Genomic DNA, 19,421 nt, shown 5'->3' with positions numbered 1-19,421 from the left:
TATCTTCACTTGTTATACATCTAGCCATGATTTGCACGCAGCCAATTCCCCAATGGACCTCCACGAAGGCGCCAGCCACGGTTGCTGGGAAATATATGATGCAGCTGCGAAGCCTCGATATAATGAATGTCTGTTCGCTAAACCCAACCACACTTTGCTTCTGACACAACCTTGCACCTTCTCCAGAGTACGTCCCAGAGGAGCAATTCACTGTGTCAATGATGCTGAATACCCCCTCCCACCCATTCGCCCATTTCTACAGCTCCCCCAGCCTCTGCTGCACTCACACTCCTACGCTTAAAATAAGTCAAAGAAAGCCATGTTGCTAGAAAAAAAAACCAATTGGATTAAATGCACAAGGAGTGCTTTCTCTCCTATTTCCATTGAGATGCCCTTGAGCAAGACACAGATCTCAAACTGCTCCAGCAGGAGCTGCTCGACGACCAAAGGTACAGTATGCTAGTAAAACAGTTTGTACCGAAACGTTAAAGTGTGTGCACAGCGCATAAAACCTTCCCACCAAGCATGTTTTTGGTTGGAATTGGGAGTTGAGGAGTGATCTGGGCTGTGGCTGCAGTGGGAGGAACAGAGATAGAACTGGGGAGGAAGGTTAGGACTAAGCCGGGACTAAAGCCAGGCAGAGAGGAATGGTGCTTGGACCCTGAAGGGAGGGATGTGGTTAAGACAGCGCTGAGGCCAGTTGAGGCTGGGAAAACAGCAAAAAAAAAAAAATCTTAAGTTATTTATCCATGTAGTTAGCAGTTTTTAGTGAAAACACATGAAGACATGTCCCAATGTGACAGAGATAATTACTTTTTCGTTGGAGTTTCCAATGCAGTTTCACCCCTTTTGGGAATTCTACTGAAAAACGCAAGCAGAAAAAAAATCTCCGTCCAATCCTTTTGCCAAGATAATACCACTGGATTTCAGAATCTATAAACAAGGTTTCACTGGATGCTAATTAAATTATGTCATGGCTGATTTGTTTAAGAGGAACATTTAAGTTTTAAGATAAAATGGGTAGTTAAATTGGACATTTTTTGCCTGCGAAGAAAGTTGCTTGAACAAAGATGAAAAGCAGCAAAGAAGTTTTGAGCAGAGGAGGAAAACAAAACAAAGACGTACTGTTGCAGACTATACTCAGAGCTCATTAAATACTCCACATCTGCTGCAAAATACTGGAGCATGACATTATTAATCAAGCAATGTTTATGTCTGTAAAAGTGCCGTCTTGGCCAATAGCTTGTCTTTGAGTAAGAGCTGTTTTATCAGATTGAACTCAGTGATGAAGAGCTTCTCCACGTGCTACGTCGGGTAGAATGATGCTTTCAGACAGCCCATTAACCGCTTCAATTAGACCTGCTGGTTCTCACCTCCTCCTCACTCCCTGTGAAACGGACTTAACTCTTCCCCCGTGCAGCTGTACACGGCGCCTGACACACGCTCAAGTGAGAAAAAAAAAACACAACACCATTCACCACACACATCTGGTACTGCCTGCCTCACGCCTTCAAAAAAAAAAAAAAAAAACAGCACATATGTTTCTTTATGGCCACAGGCACAATCATGTCTCTCCTGACAACCTAGCAAAAGGCCCTTAAATCATTTGCCACCGGTGAAGTCCTAATCCCAGAGACAAAGTGACAGGTAATGCATTTCTACGAAGTGGTGTGTTTCTATTCAAGCTCTTGGGCTGTTAATGGTTCACATTAGCATTGGGATGACAGGTGGCGGATGGTCAGAGAAAGAAAAGCGAGAGAAGCCGTTTTCATAGGACAGGCCTGGAGCAGGACAAAGGAGGTAAAGATGGCAGCAAAACGGGCGTTTTAAAATTGGGGCTGTAAGAGTGAGCTGTTGAGAAGTGCCCTTCAGCTACCTAACATGAGTGTAAGTGACAATGAGTTTAGCACACTTCTATTCTCTGATGAAAGATTAGGTGCTGTGGATTGGTGGTCCAACCATTGAAAGTCAGAAACCTTAAGAACAACTGTTTCCTTTTGGCCTGCTAGTGCTGAAAGTTTAGCCACTTTATGAAATGTATGAGCTGATTTCCTTAAATGATGAATTTAAACAACCTCTTGTTAAATATAAATGACTGGACTGTTTCTACTGACGTACGGAACACATCTGTTTGCATCTGGAGGTTGGAGGTGGGGCTCTGTTCATTCGGTGAAAGTTGCTTAGTGGCGCATTAAAGTTCAGTGTATAAAGTCACCCAGATATTGCACATCTACAGGGCCCATAGAGCAGTTTTCAAACGTTTTGAGCCCAGGGCACACCATGGTGCAAGCCACAATCTCAAGGCACACCTGAAGTCATATTGGTGTAAAATCGCCTCTGTAACACATTATCACTATTTTACTTTGTAGTAATTATTTTGAGTGCTTATTGTGTTTGCCTCTGTATTGGGAAATGAGAAAAAAACATTCAGTCATACGTTTTTGTATAGCTGTATTAACTGCATTAATAATGTATGGTTCTCACAAAGTCCAATTACGCAATGACACACACCTGCACACTGAAGGCTGCTCCATTTGTGCGTTATTACAGTGATAGGAAGGACTCTGGTCTCGCCTCTGGAGGACCAGACTCCGAAGGAAGGATCCCACCAAGGAAGCATCCTTGACTTAGGGAAACAGCCTCAGTCTCATTCACATGAATGGAGGAAGGGAAGGAACTCTGGATTCTGCCATTAGTGAACTTTTAGGAAATCATGAGAATGGTGATGTACAGCAACACAATAAAAAAAAAATCTGCTGATTTACAGACTTTTTCCCCCCAAATGTAAAATGTCTTTTGGGGCCCAATGGCATCACATGACAGACCTGGAAGTTGTATTTCCTCATCAAATTGGTTTAAAAGCTTGGCCCTGTTCCCGGGGGCTTCATCAAACCAGTATGGGTATCTCTGTGTTTAAAGGGCTATAAACATGTGTTCTCTTACAGAAAGCCAATAGGTGTTCATCAGTATCCAACTGTCCTCACTGCTTACTCATTGTTGCTCTGGGTGTCATTTTAGGCTAAAATCTGTGTTTTTAAAGTAACTAATCATTATATCCATCTGTGTGGTGGTTGGAGTGCCGTGACACATTGAAAACAGCACATTTGCAGGAGATGGAGAGGCTCTTTATACCCTTGTGAAAATTATTCATTGGGTTTGTCGGGGTGCACCTGTCTTCTTGACAATTCCAATGTCATCTAATTTCATCACTTCAGTAAATACCGTTTTTGCATTCATGCTGCATTGTCCGACACTGACATTTCCAACCATAAAAATGTGCCACTAGATGCTTTGTCATGATAAACAAAAAAAAATGTTTGTTTTACTGACAGTTTACGGATTTGATTTTTTTACTGTCAAAGCAGATCCAACTGGAGCTGTGGAAATGGATCAGAGTAGCACAGCTCACTACCTCCAGAAATGATGTTAAAAGCAATTTAAAATTAATTTCCAGCAAGACACTAATGAAGCTTCCAGTTGCCATAATCTTTACTCAACAAAGGAAACTTGACGCTCCTCAAAACACCTGCCTCAGGCTCTAACGTGTACATGGATATGGTTTCTTTGCATTTATGTCAGTTTCTCCTTTTTGTGACAGCCTGTTTATCTGTCAGTATGTGCCAAGTATTGTGACAAGACATACGGGAGTAAAAGTATGACGTGAAACTATTAGCTGAAAGGCCATCTTTGCCCTGACCTTGTGTTCACACCTCCCTTCCTCTAATCCAACTTCAGGCCTCTGGTTTCCATGTTAATGCCATAACTCCAAAAAAGCCTGACAGCCCAGCCCTGCAGGTGTTGGGATTGAAATATAGTGTAGACAGAAATGTTCATGCGTTCCTGTGTGTGTGTATGTGTGTGTCAGACAGAACTGGAGAGACAGAAAATGAGCATGCTAGTATCTGTGAAATAGAGATTAGTACGTGTTCAAGCCAAAAATCTGTCTGTACGGAGGAAAACCACTAAACACTATTATGGGTCTCAATTTCTATTTCTGAAAATAGGACGTATTACTGTAGGCACTTAGATCAAAGGAGAATAATTTTTTGCGTAATGTGCTGTTTTACAGGTTCTCATGGTGGGAAGAAAAGTTAAGTCCCATATTAAAATGACCCAAAGCCTTTCCATTTTGCTCAGTGAAGCAAAATGAAGTCAAAACAGCAACAATTGCCGCTCTCATTGTGTAAAAATTGTTGAATTCAGAGTGCCCAAGGGACATCTGGAGCGAGGATTTAAATGATCTCCCTCCATGTATTCTTTTAGCTGGCAGCATGAATAGGTTGAGCCACCGGGTGTGCTTGCTAGCATGTGTAGGTCAAGAGGCAAAATCTGTTTATGAGCATGTGTGTGTCTGTGTGTGTTTGGCAGTGCAAGAGGCTGTGTCAGCAGAGTGCAAGAGCACAGGTCCAGCTCTACCTATTCCATCCCTCAGCACCGTGTCAGGCCCAGAGAGCAGCGAGAACCCCCCCGGACACAGAACCCTGCCAGGGCGTCACACAGATGAGGACAGACGGCTAATCCCCAACATGCTTTTTCAATCACTCCAACAGGCAGGCCTCCTGACAGCCGCCCCATGGACTCGTACAGGCGCTACATGCATGTAGTGTGCCCGCCTGACCACTACAGAGTGTCAAACCATTTCTAAAGGAAAGCAGATTGAAAAGTGCTCAGAAGAGGTGTAATCAGGGTGGGGCGGGACCGCAGCGAACCCAGCATGTCAGTAACTGTACCCGGGTTTTGGGGTTCCTTCCCTGCTGAGCCACCCATGCCACAAATGCATTTGTTCCCTGATGTTATTGTTAGGCACTTTGGATAAAAGGATCCACAAAATGGCATGTGTTTGCAATATACTTACATTTACAGAAGTTGTGTTTTTGCACATTTAATGGCTTTGCTCGGTCAAATAGCTATAACGCTGTATAAGCTGACAGTGGAGTGGCAAACCAAACACATTTTCATACAGATAAAGTAAAAAATAGCAGCAGCCGTGTTCCATAAGTTATAGAATAGAGCTGAAATTATTAGTCAAGCTACAAAAGAGGTTAATCAAACTATTTGGATAATTAGTTTGAGGCATTTTTTCGAACATAGATGCCAAACTCACCAGTTTTCTGCCTTTTTCTGTCTTAAAGTTACCTGAATATATTTGGGTTTTGGGCTGTTGGTCGGATAGAAACAAGCAATTTAGAATAAAAGTTGTCACCTTGGACTGTGGTATTGTTTTCTGACATTATACCAACAACAATTAATCAATCGAGAAAATAACGGCAAATAAATTAGTGCTGAAATTAAGCCGGATGTATTTAAAAGGTCCTAAGCCCTCAATCCAGGACAAAGTAGTGAGGTTTTCATGACTTGGAAGAAAATGTCCACTAATACCAAAGCCGTGGCTGTTGGCCTGCCTCTGTTTGAGAGTGCCCAGAACCTGAGTGCTGCTGAGTTTTATCTGCTGCTACAGTACTCCTTATTTAGTAATAATCTACAATAAAACAGTCCAAATATAATAAAATCTTCAATTTATTTTACCTTCTCAATTGCCCTCTCTCTTTCTTAAGACTAACAATAGGTCAAAGACATGATGGATTGCTTGGATTCGTAGTAGACCCTTGAAATACAAGACACTGTAGTGCCTTTATTGACGTCCATGCCTGCTTGTATTATCTGCAGATGAAATACCTATTTGGACTGTATGAATAATAATATTCTACATGTTTAACCCTATCATATGACATTCGTTTCTTTTAATGGTCTCAGCTGGATCTCTGCATTGATTTCACAGGCACAGCAGGCCTCCGGAGACTCTCTATGGATTTTCCAGCTGCCCTTCCAATTGATCCATTGTGATTTCTAGCCGAAAGGCCCTGCCAGAGGAAGGCATGGAAAACAGTCATCATTTCACCATCTCCTTATATACCTGGCTCCTGTTTTGTAAGCCACGTTACCTCATGGCTGTATTGTGATTCCAGACATTGTTTTATTGAACCCAGAGGACGTGTATCGGCCTTTCTTTGGCCGCTCTGGACTCACGGGCATGTGTTTTAGAGATAGTGTTTCCTCCATGAAATCTTTAATAGGTTTGAAATTAGAATAAAATAACAACGAATTGTTAGTTGGAACAAGAGGGGAGACAAGATGTTATTGCAATAACAGGAGCTCTTAGAAGTGTGAGTGTGGCAGGCAGATGCTGCTGATTGCTCCCCACACTAGATCCACTTTCAGACAAGTGATTATGTAAATTCAGGTAAGCTTTCTCTGCCGAAATGGTGCATTTATCAGCGGATTTGCTGAATATGAAACAGCTACAATGAAGTGTCAATTGATGGGGCCCCATAAACACAATCATAAGGGTGTAATCTTTGCTGAGTCTCGGTTATTGATTTTGGACTTGTAAGCCGGTAGACTGATTACAGTGGTGTGAGGTCAGAAAAAAAGATAGAAATGCTGTCTTTCATCAATCCAAATTATCACTCTGTTTGAAATAAAACCCTCACAGTAACAACACTGAAAGGTTCACTTTGTGTTCCAACTGTCACACCCTGACGATTAAAATCTATTGTATGCTTAACATACAACTCTGTTCATCTCTGTTGGGAGAGACATGTCCCCTCTAATAATTCAATATAAATGATTTGTCAAGAAATGTATACAGCCTGAGGCATTCTGTTGTCTCATTGGCTACTGTATAACTACTGCAGATGAATCAAATATTTTCTAGGGAAAGTTTTGTTTACTATTTTTACTTACAGCTGGAAACAGCTTTTAACTAGGGTTGAGTGAGTGTGAAAAAAAGTATTTTGATAACCAACCAAATGCATCACTAGGTGTGGCACTTTACAACAAGCACAAACAAACACAACGTGCACAGTGCACGATTCTCATTTTGCCGATTTGCATCAACATCAAACCAGTTTAAGCTTGTACACCGGACCAGACCAAGTGGGAAATCTATTCTACTATCATCAATGCATTGTAAATCAAAAAACAGCAGCAAAGGTTGTTTTTTTTGTTTGTTTTTTATTGAACTTGTAAACTACCAGTACTTAAGTCCTGAGACTTTACACAACTGACAGTAAAAGAACAACTTCAACATGGGTTTACTTTTCATATCCATTCTTTTGATTACGATAACACTGTACTCACTGAAAGAAACTGCTGAGATCTCAGAACCCACTTTCATGAGTACAATATCATTATACAACCCCGTTTCCTAAAAAGTTGGGACGCTGTGAAAAACGTAATAAAAGCAGAATGCAATGATTTGCAAATCCTTAACATCCATAACATCTTCAAGCTTCAATAAAGATGCCTTTAAATATGCTTTTAGTCATGAATGGATTTTAAATATAATTTCAGCATATGCTTAATTCAATGTGAGCATTTTGAGGTAAATGGAGTCTACCCACTTGTTCACTCCCACCACTTCAGTGAATCATCAGTCAGAAAAGACGCTGTTTTGTGCTTATGGCTGCATAAATATCTAACTGCGTAGATCAGCTAATGTGGCCCTTTCAGGTCAGGGTGTAATGTTAAGTGTCAGAGTGTTACGTATAGCACATGCAGTGTATGACACACATGGATAGAAATCCCATTAAAAACAGCCCGCTCTCTATTGTGAAGAGTGTAATTGTCGTGTCTCCCAGTAGATCTCTTCCCCAAAATTGAAACGAAAATTACGCCCTTGCTGTTGACAATTACCAGTGGCCTAGCAGTCCCTGGTAATTGGACTACTGTCGATTAAACATGAAGAATTGTGTTTACCCTGCTGTTTTGGTGACCCTTACCTTTGAGATTCCTCACCTCCATCCCACATTTTCCTTCTTTTAAACAAAAAAAGGATTTTTTTATACTACCAACAAACTGTGGTTGAAATCATACAGCAATGGCTGTTTTCTGCTACACGCCCACCCATGTTATTCACTTGATTCACTATAAAGACCTAAAGTCTCCCATTGTATGGTTTACAAGGTTTGCGTCTGATTGAATGCGATTCAAAATTAATCTGTGAAAACACAGGATGAGCTGCAGCTCTCTAAAACCAGAAAAGTCACAGCCAAAGGCCAAATCAGTTAATTGCCTTGTGTTAATTCCCTATTCTCCAAGCTAATGCAATTATGTGTGAATAGAAACCAACTATCACACTTTAGGACACAAAAAGTCATTCTCTCCCTTCCCATCCCTCCTGTGCTTTTTAAATGTCATACCCTCTTTTAATCTATTGGATTTATTCATAAAGCGTCTTTCAAAGCCTCTCAGCTTCGGTTACTGTGCCTGACACAGTTCTAACATCTTTGTTTCTCCCCCAAAAATGAAAATTTTATTTCATGGGATAAAGAGAAGTGCATGTTCAGTTCATAAAATATAAAAGATGGGGTCTTTGAGAAGTAGTTGGCTTGATGATGATGAAGTACTACAAAGTACAAAGGCCAACATAAGGCTTATGGTACGTACATAAGCATAAGAAGATAATCCAAATAGGGAAGCTTGATTTATCTCTGTTATGGCTGCAGGACCTGCCTGCGCCACCAACACAAGACATCAGTCATCAGTCATGGAGGAGCAAAGCCTGCCTCCCCAGTACACTAATCAGACAAAACATGTCTGCTTACTGGCAGCACCTCAGCTGGGGCGTTCTCTCTGTCCGAGTGAGACCGATAGACGTGTTAGGGTCTGACAGCGGGAGACTGGGCTTTTTGTCTGATGTGTCTGCATGTTGGCTGAGCTGAGATACAGCCAGCCAGCCAGAGCCAGAGGGGAAAAGAGGAAAGACAACAAATGTGTTAGTGGGCTCTTTGTAGCGAGAGAAGATGATGCACACCGTGCTGAGCACATAACTACCGGCGAAAGCAGAAAACGGTCAGAGCTGGTGCAGAGTAAGAAGCTAGTTTCCACTGACGAGGGAGGGGGGGAGGGGGTCCTGCCGTTGATATGGGCCATGGTGGACAGACGGCGTGGGTCAGAGAGAAAGAATGGAAGAGGGGGGAGACAGAGATGGACAAAAAACAAAAGGCAGATGTCACGCGGGTCCAGAGTCGCTGATAGATGTGATGTACAGCACGGCGTGCAGGCAGCGGTTCAGGTAGAAAAAGCTTCCCTTTGTGATGCAGATGACAACGCAATCAGCCCCGCTTTGTCTCGGCCGATGGGCTCTGCTCCCGGGGACATTGAGAGCCAGACACTAATCCGGTGGGTTTGTGTTCTCCGGGCGCACTCATAAAGGCAGTGTCACAGTACCTGGGGTGTGTGTGGATGGGGGTCTCTGAAACGAGGTCTGACCTCTCTCAGGGTACACTCTCCCTCCTCCTCTTCCTCCTCCTCCTCCTCCTCCTCCTTCTGTCTCTTTTTCTCCCTGCGTACTAGCTCAGTAGCTGGCATGGCCGGGTTGAATATTATAAGCGCCATATTGTTAATGTGTATGACTCAGTGTTCACATGAGGGATATGACAGGAACAGGGGGTCACATTGATCAGTACATGTCCGCCTTTCCAGCAAAATAACTTATTGTTTTCACACTTGATGAACAACAATTTTTACTGCCTGGATAAATAAAAATATAAAGTGACACAGACATAAAACACACTGATTCCACATAATTGGGAAGACTTCTGTCAAATTAACGAGACTGCACAAAGAATTCAGACGGCAAATTAGGCCTTTGTGTCGCAGGGCCATTTTGATTGTGAGTGCTTACACGTTTCCTGTTATGAATAATATCTGGAAATACATTTCACTGTCCCCTAATGATTTCTGTTCCCAGCGGGTTAGGATGAATCAGGCTCTTCCTAATAAATATGACTTACCAAGAGACTGCACATTGCCAATTAACATGTGCTAATTAAGATAGCAGGGTATAAGAACATCCTTGATCTAGATTCCTGTGTGAAATATCAGAGAGGTTACATGGAGGTAAAGCAAGTTTCTTCCACAAGTATGTATTTATCCGATCAGCTCTGCATGAAAACGCCATATGCAAACTTTATTCCACAGGGTTAAAGCAGGCCCATTGGTCACGAACATCAATTAAACTGCAGAGTTAAACCCCCTGAATTAATGTATAACATCTGTCTGCAAACTTGATTATAAAGAACAGATGCTTTCTGTTATAATGAGAAAAAGAAGGGAACAACCTGCTCTGCTATGTTGAGTTTGACTCTGTCCAGTTTTAAACTTTTAGGATTAGGGGAACTATCGAATGCACTAAAATGTTTTTAAGGGTCTCTTTTTGAACATGCTGTTTTCTAACCACCTATTGAAACAAGTATAGCCCTGCAAGCAAACAGCACACCTATCCTTAAAGCACTGCAAAAAAAACAAATCTCAAGACAAATTCACCTAAACCTGACTAAATAATACATTTCTACATAATACATCCTTTCACCATTCATAGCACACAGTACCCAGAGTTAGTGTTACCCATTAATATAGCAGAATTATATAAAATTGATATACTATTTGTGAATTGATTGGGTTGTGCATTGGGATGTTTCTAGTTGACTTGTGTAAAAGTAAGTCAAACATTCGGAAAACACCCCAAATTGAGCACAATTCAATCTAAATAAACCTTCAAAACAAATATTATGTATGTTAGAACCATCTGAAATCATGAATCCCATTTTTCAGTAACGGAATTGTATTTTAAATGCCACTCAAATCAATGTTATGTTATGTTACCTATGTCTCCGGTGTCTGACACCTCATTAACCTGCTGTTTAGGGTAATATTTCACTTAATGCCAGCGGAGACTGTGGTCTGAGAAGAGTCATGATTTGCATTGTTAATATTAGTGTGTAAGTTTGATTCAGTGAGCTAGCTGGTGTTAGCCCCTAGGTTTCTAGCTTTTATTTCTAGGGTACATGCTAGCAGGCTAGCCAGCTAGTAGGCTAGTTTCAATGTGCTGACAGGAAAGAACCAGAGTGACTGTTGAACCCACTGGACAGAGGAGGTGGTGGCAGACAGGCAGATGGCAGCTCACTGAGACAGCATATGTCAATATCTAATTTACATTAATAAAAAATAATAAAAATGTCTATAATATGTTTGACCAACCAGTATTACTAGTGCCTTCTAGAGAGGGAAGCAAGTTAAATTACGCACATCCCTAGTTATTTATGACAAAGCCTTGTATGAAAGTTCTTCATTTTGTGCTACATTTGGATCCCTTATTCAGCAAACATAATATCTTTTTTTTTATTTGTCTCTAAAGAAAAAAAACATCACACGATCAGTGATAGAAATTTTGTTGAAGCTTACTGCCACAGGAATGGACAACACAAGAGAAAACAGAAAAACAGAGAAACGGAACGAGTTAGGATGATCAAGGAAAGAATTTCAGTATTTCAAAGTATTTTTCAGGGACTAGCAAAAAACTTAACTTAACTTAGGTAAAAAAGCCTTTTAGGCACTTTAAAAAGGGTGCTAAGACTTAAATGCAACTATAATTTAACTCATACATGCTTTTGTTTGATATGACCAATCCTAATATTAAGTGAAAGCGGACTGGTTACAGTATTTTATTTGAGTGTTTAAGATTTTGCATATTAATAAACTTGTAAGACTGGTGACAGATTTCACAGTGTTGTGATCCCATAATAATGTCTGTGATTACACAAATATGAATCAAGGCTCTAAAGTGTCTCTTTTTGGGGCGATAAACAAATTAAGTACTTAAGTGTTTGTTTTTTATACTTCAGTGGAGTGCAATTCAACTTATTTTCAGGCTGTGTGCTTTTTATCCATCGCATGTTACCAATTGTTATTAAAAAAAATCAATTTGTAATGAACACATAAAAATAATTAGCATTAATTATGACAGATTGTACTTGAAATCAAGTTTTCCTAAAGGCTAAAATAAAACCAAGGGAGTCTAAAGCACTTTATATCTACTTTTAAATCAGCCCACTGTTTCCAGTTGATGTCATGCTGCACTGGGAAGAAAGACCCGAAACACCTGTTGACTCTGAAAATATTTTCATTTTCTGATAGCATCAAGTAGCAGCCATATCTCACCAGCTGGTCTCTGCAAACTAAACAGGCCTGATTACAGACCAAAGAGACAGAATATTAAACACCTGTTCTTTCTTTGAGAAGCTATTAATACCAAAAGTGGGCAAAAGTCACTCTAAATGCAGTGAATCTACAGTAGAGAGAATGTGTGATATAGGGCATTTAAAAAGTCTACTACAACCACATCGTATCTGGAAATATAGTAATATTAAGTGATAAGCCACAAGTCTATGGAGGTTTTGCAGTGTTATATAGCTGATTTTGGCCGTGCGCTTCTTGAATTTCAGCCTTGCTTCTGAAATTGTCATACAGTAGGTTCTATTGTGTTTTCAAAAGTGTAATACTACTTCCCAGTGTGATAGTTAAATCAGAACTCCGGTAAACTGATCCTTCCACTCTTAACTCTGCAGCGCACTCATGAAGGTGAACATAAGCAAACTTGACTTAAATATGACACCCAATCCAAGCATGTAGATCTATGGGAATAATAATAAAAATAATGTTCTTAATAGTGTAAAAATGTGGAGAATTGTCAGTGTGTATTGTAACAAAGGCCATGAGCAGCCTGTTCTTACCTGTGGTAAACACATTTGTTGTGTTGCCATAAACACATTTACTATGCTTACTAGTGATTGCCTTTTTGGTCAGAATGTTACCATTTGCACAAAGAATAAAGAGCAGCCCTCTCTAAAAGTACCAACGTGGCTTGTCAAAGCCTTTCCAGGGCCACACAAGCGACACCCTGAAGACATATTTGTACGGTTTTGAACCCACTTGCATTTCTTAAACTTCAGTTCTTTCATCAAACATGTTCCACAAGCTAAAATGCCACTATTTTAGCATCACCTCCAGAGGGCAAAAATGTGTGGCCTGGAACGAGGCAGGAGAGAATGAAGAGCTGGCTCATGACAGTGAACCGCAGCCGTCATAGTCAAACAGCTGAAAGCATGGAAACAGTGTCGAACACTCCATCATGTCTTCAGCTGAATCCTTAGTTAAATTGGTTGAACAAGCTGGAGCCAGGAGCAACATGCACAACTCTTTCGCTCCAGAGCCAGCTGGGACACAAACCTACTACACTGAAAGTCAGCATGTGTAGCCGATTTAAAGGCTTTTTTCCCCCTGTTTAATAATAAATGTTGTATATGTATTACAGTATGTTCAAACCTGTAGTTATTTCCACCAAGTGCTAGGTCAAACATACAGTGGACAAAGCAAATCAAGCCAGTTCAGTACCAGTTTTAGTAACCTTATGCAATGCAAAATTTTCTAAGGCAAAGCGGTGACACTTCTGCCTTAATCTCACCCTAAAGGTAGCCATAGATGTCTCTGAAATGTGACACCCCCCTTCAAGTGAAACAACTGGTACCAGCACTAATTGAAATTTTGCATGCAAAGTGACAATGCCTGGGCCCTCGGCAGCATGGATTAAGGCTTGAATAGAGACAGATTCTTTGTGAAAGCCTACTGTGGCGGTTGGCGTGCAGGCCAGCTCCCTGCATCTGCTCATTGGGTGGACTGAGAAAACACTGGATTGTATACGGTCGCTCATTTTACCTTTATCTAATCCCATTTTGGAGCCCGCCTCCGTCTGTCTTTTGTTACTCTTCCACAAAACATAATGCTTCCATGTTACACTCACATGTCTGTTCCTTACAAAACAATTCCGGTCAAAAACAGCTACTGGATTTACATATGAAAGCATCTTTACCAAACTTGGCAGGATATTCAAAACATTAACAATCATACTGTGCCTTGAACTGTCAGACTGGCTTATGTTCTGTGAGAAAACGGGACTGAAAAGAGAGCAAAATACTAATGTAATATATGTAATTTACTTAATTAAATCAAATAAAAAAACTGAAAAATTTAAAACATCAACTTGCCAGTTTGCCAACTTTGAACTGAGTGGGCTCCAGTGCTCAACAGAGCGCTGAAGGAATGCAGCGCATATTGAAATGCAATCAAATCTGCTAGACATTTTTTAAAGACTCCATGCTGTGATCTCATTCTACCCCACTTCACCATCCTCTACTGTGGTTTCTGTCCCATTCTGTTTCGTTCAAAGAAAGAAAGGGAGAAAATGTTGTATCAAAGTCATCCATCATTCTGCTGACCCCAACAACAACTTGCATACAAGTCTGGAGGAGGTTGTTATTGCATGATGGCAACACCAATCGTCCCAGAAAATGTTTGCTGTGTTTGCACAGTACAAACTGTAACACCACAACAGAAAGGGAGGGGGTCGGAAAAGCCAAATGATCCGTCTAGTAAATTTCATTTCCTCCCAACAATACAGGCTACTACAATTTTATGGCCGGGGATGAATCTGAGAATATCCACTCAACAGAATTAGATGAGCGCCCATTGTTAGCATGGCTGTCAACTGAGCACTGATGACAATGAATGGGTAAACTAATGAAGGGATAAATCCACAGTGTGTTTTCATAGACATGTTTGACATAGCTAGGCTAATTTCCTTGGCAGTACTACCTCCATTAATTTTCGGAAAGAGCCTGTCTGTTCCTGTTAACTAAACCAATAAGAACTGGCATCAGTGGCAGATTACATTAACACTAATCAACAATTTAGAGTTGTTTCACATTCCACACGGTAAATTAAATGCCTTTGAAAAATGGCTGAATGCTGCTGATGAATGAACTGCATTTATAGTTGCCCAACAGACTGTTTTTTTTAACAAGAGAGTAGTCTGAACAGAGATAAGATGCTGAGAAAGAGATCACAGGTTAAATTCACACATTAGCATCATCATCAAGGCCAATTAACAATATTTAAAACTTTACATGGCGTGCAGTGTTGACGCTATTCACAAAATGGATACTTGGGACACAGGATTTTCTTAACTTCGGCCCCAGTTTTAATCCTCTAATCCTCTCCAGTATGGTCACCGCCTGATTTATTGATTACTTGTATAACAAGTAGTCGTTCTTTCATGTGCTTGCACTGCAGAAATCTGATATATGTCAAGAAATGTGGGAGTTATGATTTCATTGGTACTCGAATATATGTAAATGTTCTTACCAAACCCGGTATATCTCACGGTATATGTAGTGCTTTGCCGATCAACTAATAATGCCATACGATGGTGCAGTGTATTTTACCACACGTTTTGCAGGCAACGTTGATCAGTAAAAAAAACAGAACTATGCGAATATGTCACTCTCTATTAAACATATACAACAATAGAGGAATGTAGTGTCCCGGCACTAAACGTGTCAAAACGATCCACTCGAGGCTTCTTTTCCGTTGCATGCTGGGAATGTTTTTTTTTTTTTTGGATTAGAGCTGCATTGACCTCTTTTTCAACCCTTTATTTCTCATACGTAAGCCATCCTTGCAACTTCATTGGACGGTCGGCTAGGGTGATGCACAGGGTAAAATGGAGGGGGGCTGGATTTGGTTGCCGACGGGACTAGCTCGTTTACGAATCAGAAAGTGAAGCGCCACAGGAGCGGATGGTACTGCAACATGCATAGCCTATCGTGTATATAGTCACACTAAACTCCCTCTTATGCGAGCAAGAAGTGTACTTCAATACACTTAAACACAAGTGCAACTATTTGAGGAACTGTGTCGATTGGTATTGCAGGCACTGTATGCTCTCAGCTTACACAAGCTCTTCACAGTAGATTTTACATGTGGACAAACAGTAACAGTGGCCATGTTGGCGTTTTAGAGAGAAATAATAAACAAGGGGAAGTGGAACGCTGTGTGGTGTGAATCTGTTGTTATTTTTGGCATTTTTCACATCCTGTGGTTCCCTTGCTCTTGGACAGAACAGCAGGGATAAAATCAAAAATAAATAACCGTAATAATAGCAATCAAGCAGTCATGATAACAGTAATTAAAAGAAAACAAATCATATTAAATATGATGTACATTTACAACGTATAGGATGACGATATTACTTATTAGGAGGTTTGTACGTATATAATAATGAATATATTTTTAATAAATCTAGTAAATATTCAGTGTATTTATTAAATATATTAAAAAATAATAATACGATGTGGGACATGATCATATAACCTATGCCGTTTTAATATTAAAATATCTAACTTAGTTTAATTATTATTGTGAAAATGCTCTACGATACAATATAAATAAATAAACTGTAATATATTAAAATAAAAAAATACAATTTATGGATTGTATGAAAAGCATGTTGTATATTTTCCCCTATATTTTTATGGTGCCGTTTAAAAGACCCGATTGTACATTTGATTTCCTCACAGGATTAGTTTTCCTGGAACAATGTCTGGTGATTAAACCTTAAAAAAAATTTTAAAGCAATGACGCACATTTCAAAGCTGCCAATGTGAAATGCCATGTAAGCCTTCTTGATTGCTTTATTAGGTCTTCGATATGGAACTACATTGAAACCATAAACAGCAGCAGCAGTCAGGGGAAGTCTGCATAAATACACATGGCGTTTGTCAAAGTACGTGCCAGTCCTTCATTGCACTGGACAGGTCCTTCAACCTTTTGCTATACAAATTCAGGATGTTTTGACATATGTATAACATATTTTACAGTAAACAACCAGCTAAATGTTTTTTCCCTGTTTTTCCTTTTGCTGTTGTTTCATCCTGCGGTTACATTTAGTTAAGTTTCTACATAGTTTCTTAGCTCCACCTGTAATTATGAGGTTTAGTTAAACTGACCAGAGGAAGAAGACATGTTTGTTCTCTGACAGCATCCTAAAAATAGCCTGAATAAATGTATGACTGGGCTGACACTTTCCATTCTTCATTGTGGTAAATGTCTCCTGTCCTGTCACAGGGAGTGCAGTTTCATAAAATCACCTGCAAATTATATTTTTAAAGTGCAGAGTGACGCCCATTAAATTAAAACAACCGCAGCTTTTATAATCTCTAAATAATTTTAGAAGATTAAAGGGCAAATGTCAGAATAATAATCCATACAAATACCAGGTCTTACATAATAGCAAAAAGTGTTTTTGGGACACTACACAGTTACTTTTGAAAACCACAGACACATTGCTGTAAATATTAGCAGCATATTATAGAGATTATTCTCACCATTCAACCTGTTTCATTGTGCGTTGAGCCACGCTGCCTGCTGCCTTTTACTGCTTAGCCAAGCTTTGCGTACAAATGACTGCATAAAGACCAGGCAGAGCCCTTTGTGAGTTAAACTATGAAGAATTTCAGTTTATAATGCGCATGTAGTCTCGGACATACGGGGAAAAATGTGTAAGGGGACGTTTTTTTAATCATCAAACTGAGACGAACCGGTGACACACCTCCACGGACACACATGATGTGACCTGTGTGAAAGATTGGACGTTTTCTCACCTGACAGAGCTTTTTGTTCATTTTATTCCCTAATTAACGCTATTAACGCGCAACAGCATCCGTAACGTTATACCTGCGGGGATGCGGACAGTAGCATGTTTTTATGTGCCACTATCATCACCCCCTTGCCTGCTGTTTTTAAGCTGACTCTACGCACTATAAACGCCATGTTATAACAGAATAACAGACAGTAATGGAGATGAAAAGTGCGTTAATTTTCCGTTGGGTTCTGTAATTAAAATTAACCAACGTCCATTCACGCGCTTTGTCTCAAACTCAGAGCCGGCAAGAGGATGCGGCTTTAACCGTTGGGAATGAGAACACTAGCTTACCTTCAACAGCTATTACGGCCGGTATGGTCCATAATATCCATAGAATATCCATTATTGGTCACTTATATCGCCCAGACATTCAAATAAAACACGTCCCGAAAGCCATTGACAGCCCAGGCAGAGAGGGGACAGGCGGTCCTTCACCTCCAATAGAGCGATCCCAGATAGCAGAGAAAACCAACTCAAATCTGAACACAGTTTGGGCGAAACCAAAAAAACGACAGACAGAGGGGGGCACGGACAAACACACAAACACAGCCATGCATTTTAGTACAACATTAACCCAATCAGTGTTTAATATAATAGAAATAACACGTCTATGTATGTTTCTAAATATGGTGGTTTTAATATATTTGAATTATAGATGCAGCCGCTCATGAAGCGGATACTTCAACCCCCTTCAGAGCCACTTCAAGTCACCCCGCTGTCAATCATCGAGTAGAGGACAGTCCACGCAGCCTTACCTAGCGATAATTAAGTGTTTTGGGACCATGTGGGGCATTTATAAAAGATGGAGCGACTTATTCTCACCGCCATACCGCTCGAAATGGAAATACTAGTTATTCTTTTGTCAGACAAAGCTATAACGTGTCTGCGGAGTTCATCATGCAGCCCCGTTAAGGGACTTTTGGCGCTGTACTGTACGTAACAGGTGACGATCACGGGAGAACAATTAAAGTAAGTTTAACGTTTTCTTTGCCGTTATCATCGCCAATATTTATACTTTGCTTAGGTACGACTTAACTGTTCTACTAATCTTTCCACCTTGCCGTTTGGTGTTACTTTCTTTCTGGAGATAATTAATGTTTAACTGAAAAAAATGAGTAAATAATTAAGATATAGGCTATTTTTATTAGGCTACAATTACTCTCATAAAATACGATTACTCTTAGTTCTCTGTCTTTTCTTCAAATATGAATTAATGTAATGTGTTAATTTTTAAAATTCTTGATTGATTGATTGATATACGAATTAATATGGTCTACATTTAAGCCGGTATCATGAATTAAATGTATTAAGTCTGCATTTATTTAGTCGTTAAGCATGCAAAAACATTATTTCCATCACTCACACTAGCCACAATATAGACGTGCAATTGCATACTGTATAGATTTTTGTTAAAGAATCGAAAAATACTTAAAGACTCATATTTACGCTATGATTTACGTGATATGTAAATCAGAAAAATGAATTTTCCTTATTTATCAGTTAAACAGATGATAAGAGACAATATATATGTGTGTGTGTGTGCATATATATATATATATATATATATATATATATATATATAAACACTATATATATACGCACGTATATATATAATTAGTATTTTATTGATTTTATAGCATTTACTCATAAATTACTACTTTCCTCCTTTTTATTTTACAACAAATCTGTTTAAGAGTCTGTGTTCTGCTATTAAAGAAAATACTGTGAGACTGTGGGCTGCAGGCTGGAGGCCATTACTGAAACTATGGGGACTGGTCATGGTTATAGCACTCTATTCATGTTGTAAAATAGTGCAGTCTGGTATTTAAGTGAAGTCTGAAAAATATGAGAAGGAGTTACAATTCATTCTATGATTGAATATAATAGTCTGCATAAGCGCTGAGTTTGCAACAAAACAGCCATTGAGTGATTCAGAAGAATTGTTAGGCCAACTTAATGACTTCTCAAGATAAATTAAAAATACATGCTGATATTTAAGTGGTCCATTAAATGTTTATATCTGAAGGGGATGTCTATTCCT

General features: G+C 39.8%; 1 protein-coding gene across 4 annotated transcripts in view; it reads right to left on the bottom strand.

Annotated features, from left to right (window-relative positions):
• The window catches only part of ephb2b (eph receptor B2b), a 150,947-nt gene extending 133,123 nt beyond the window's left edge, over positions 1 to 17,824 (bottom strand). For all 4 annotated transcript variants that reach the window (XM_059328830.1, XM_059328832.1, XM_059328831.1 and 1 more), the window contains exon 1: positions 17,672 to 17,824. In XM_059328830.1, coding sequence (XP_059184813.1) covers positions 17,672 to 17,723 — 52 coding nt within the window. In that variant the 5' untranslated portion in view covers positions 17,724 to 17,824. The remainder of the gene's footprint in view (positions 1 to 17,671) is intronic.
• Between the last annotated feature and the right edge of the window lie 1,597 nt (positions 17,825 to 19,421).

This window comes from Centropristis striata, chromosome 3 (genome assembly GCF_030273125.1).
Source record: "Centropristis striata isolate RG_2023a ecotype Rhode Island chromosome 3, C.striata_1.0, whole genome shotgun sequence".
In the NCBI taxonomy this organism is placed as follows: domain Eukaryota; kingdom Metazoa; phylum Chordata; class Actinopteri; order Perciformes; family Serranidae; genus Centropristis; species Centropristis striata.
The sequence above is the reverse complement of the archived record's forward strand: the minus strand, read 5'-3'. Positions and strand labels throughout refer to the sequence as shown.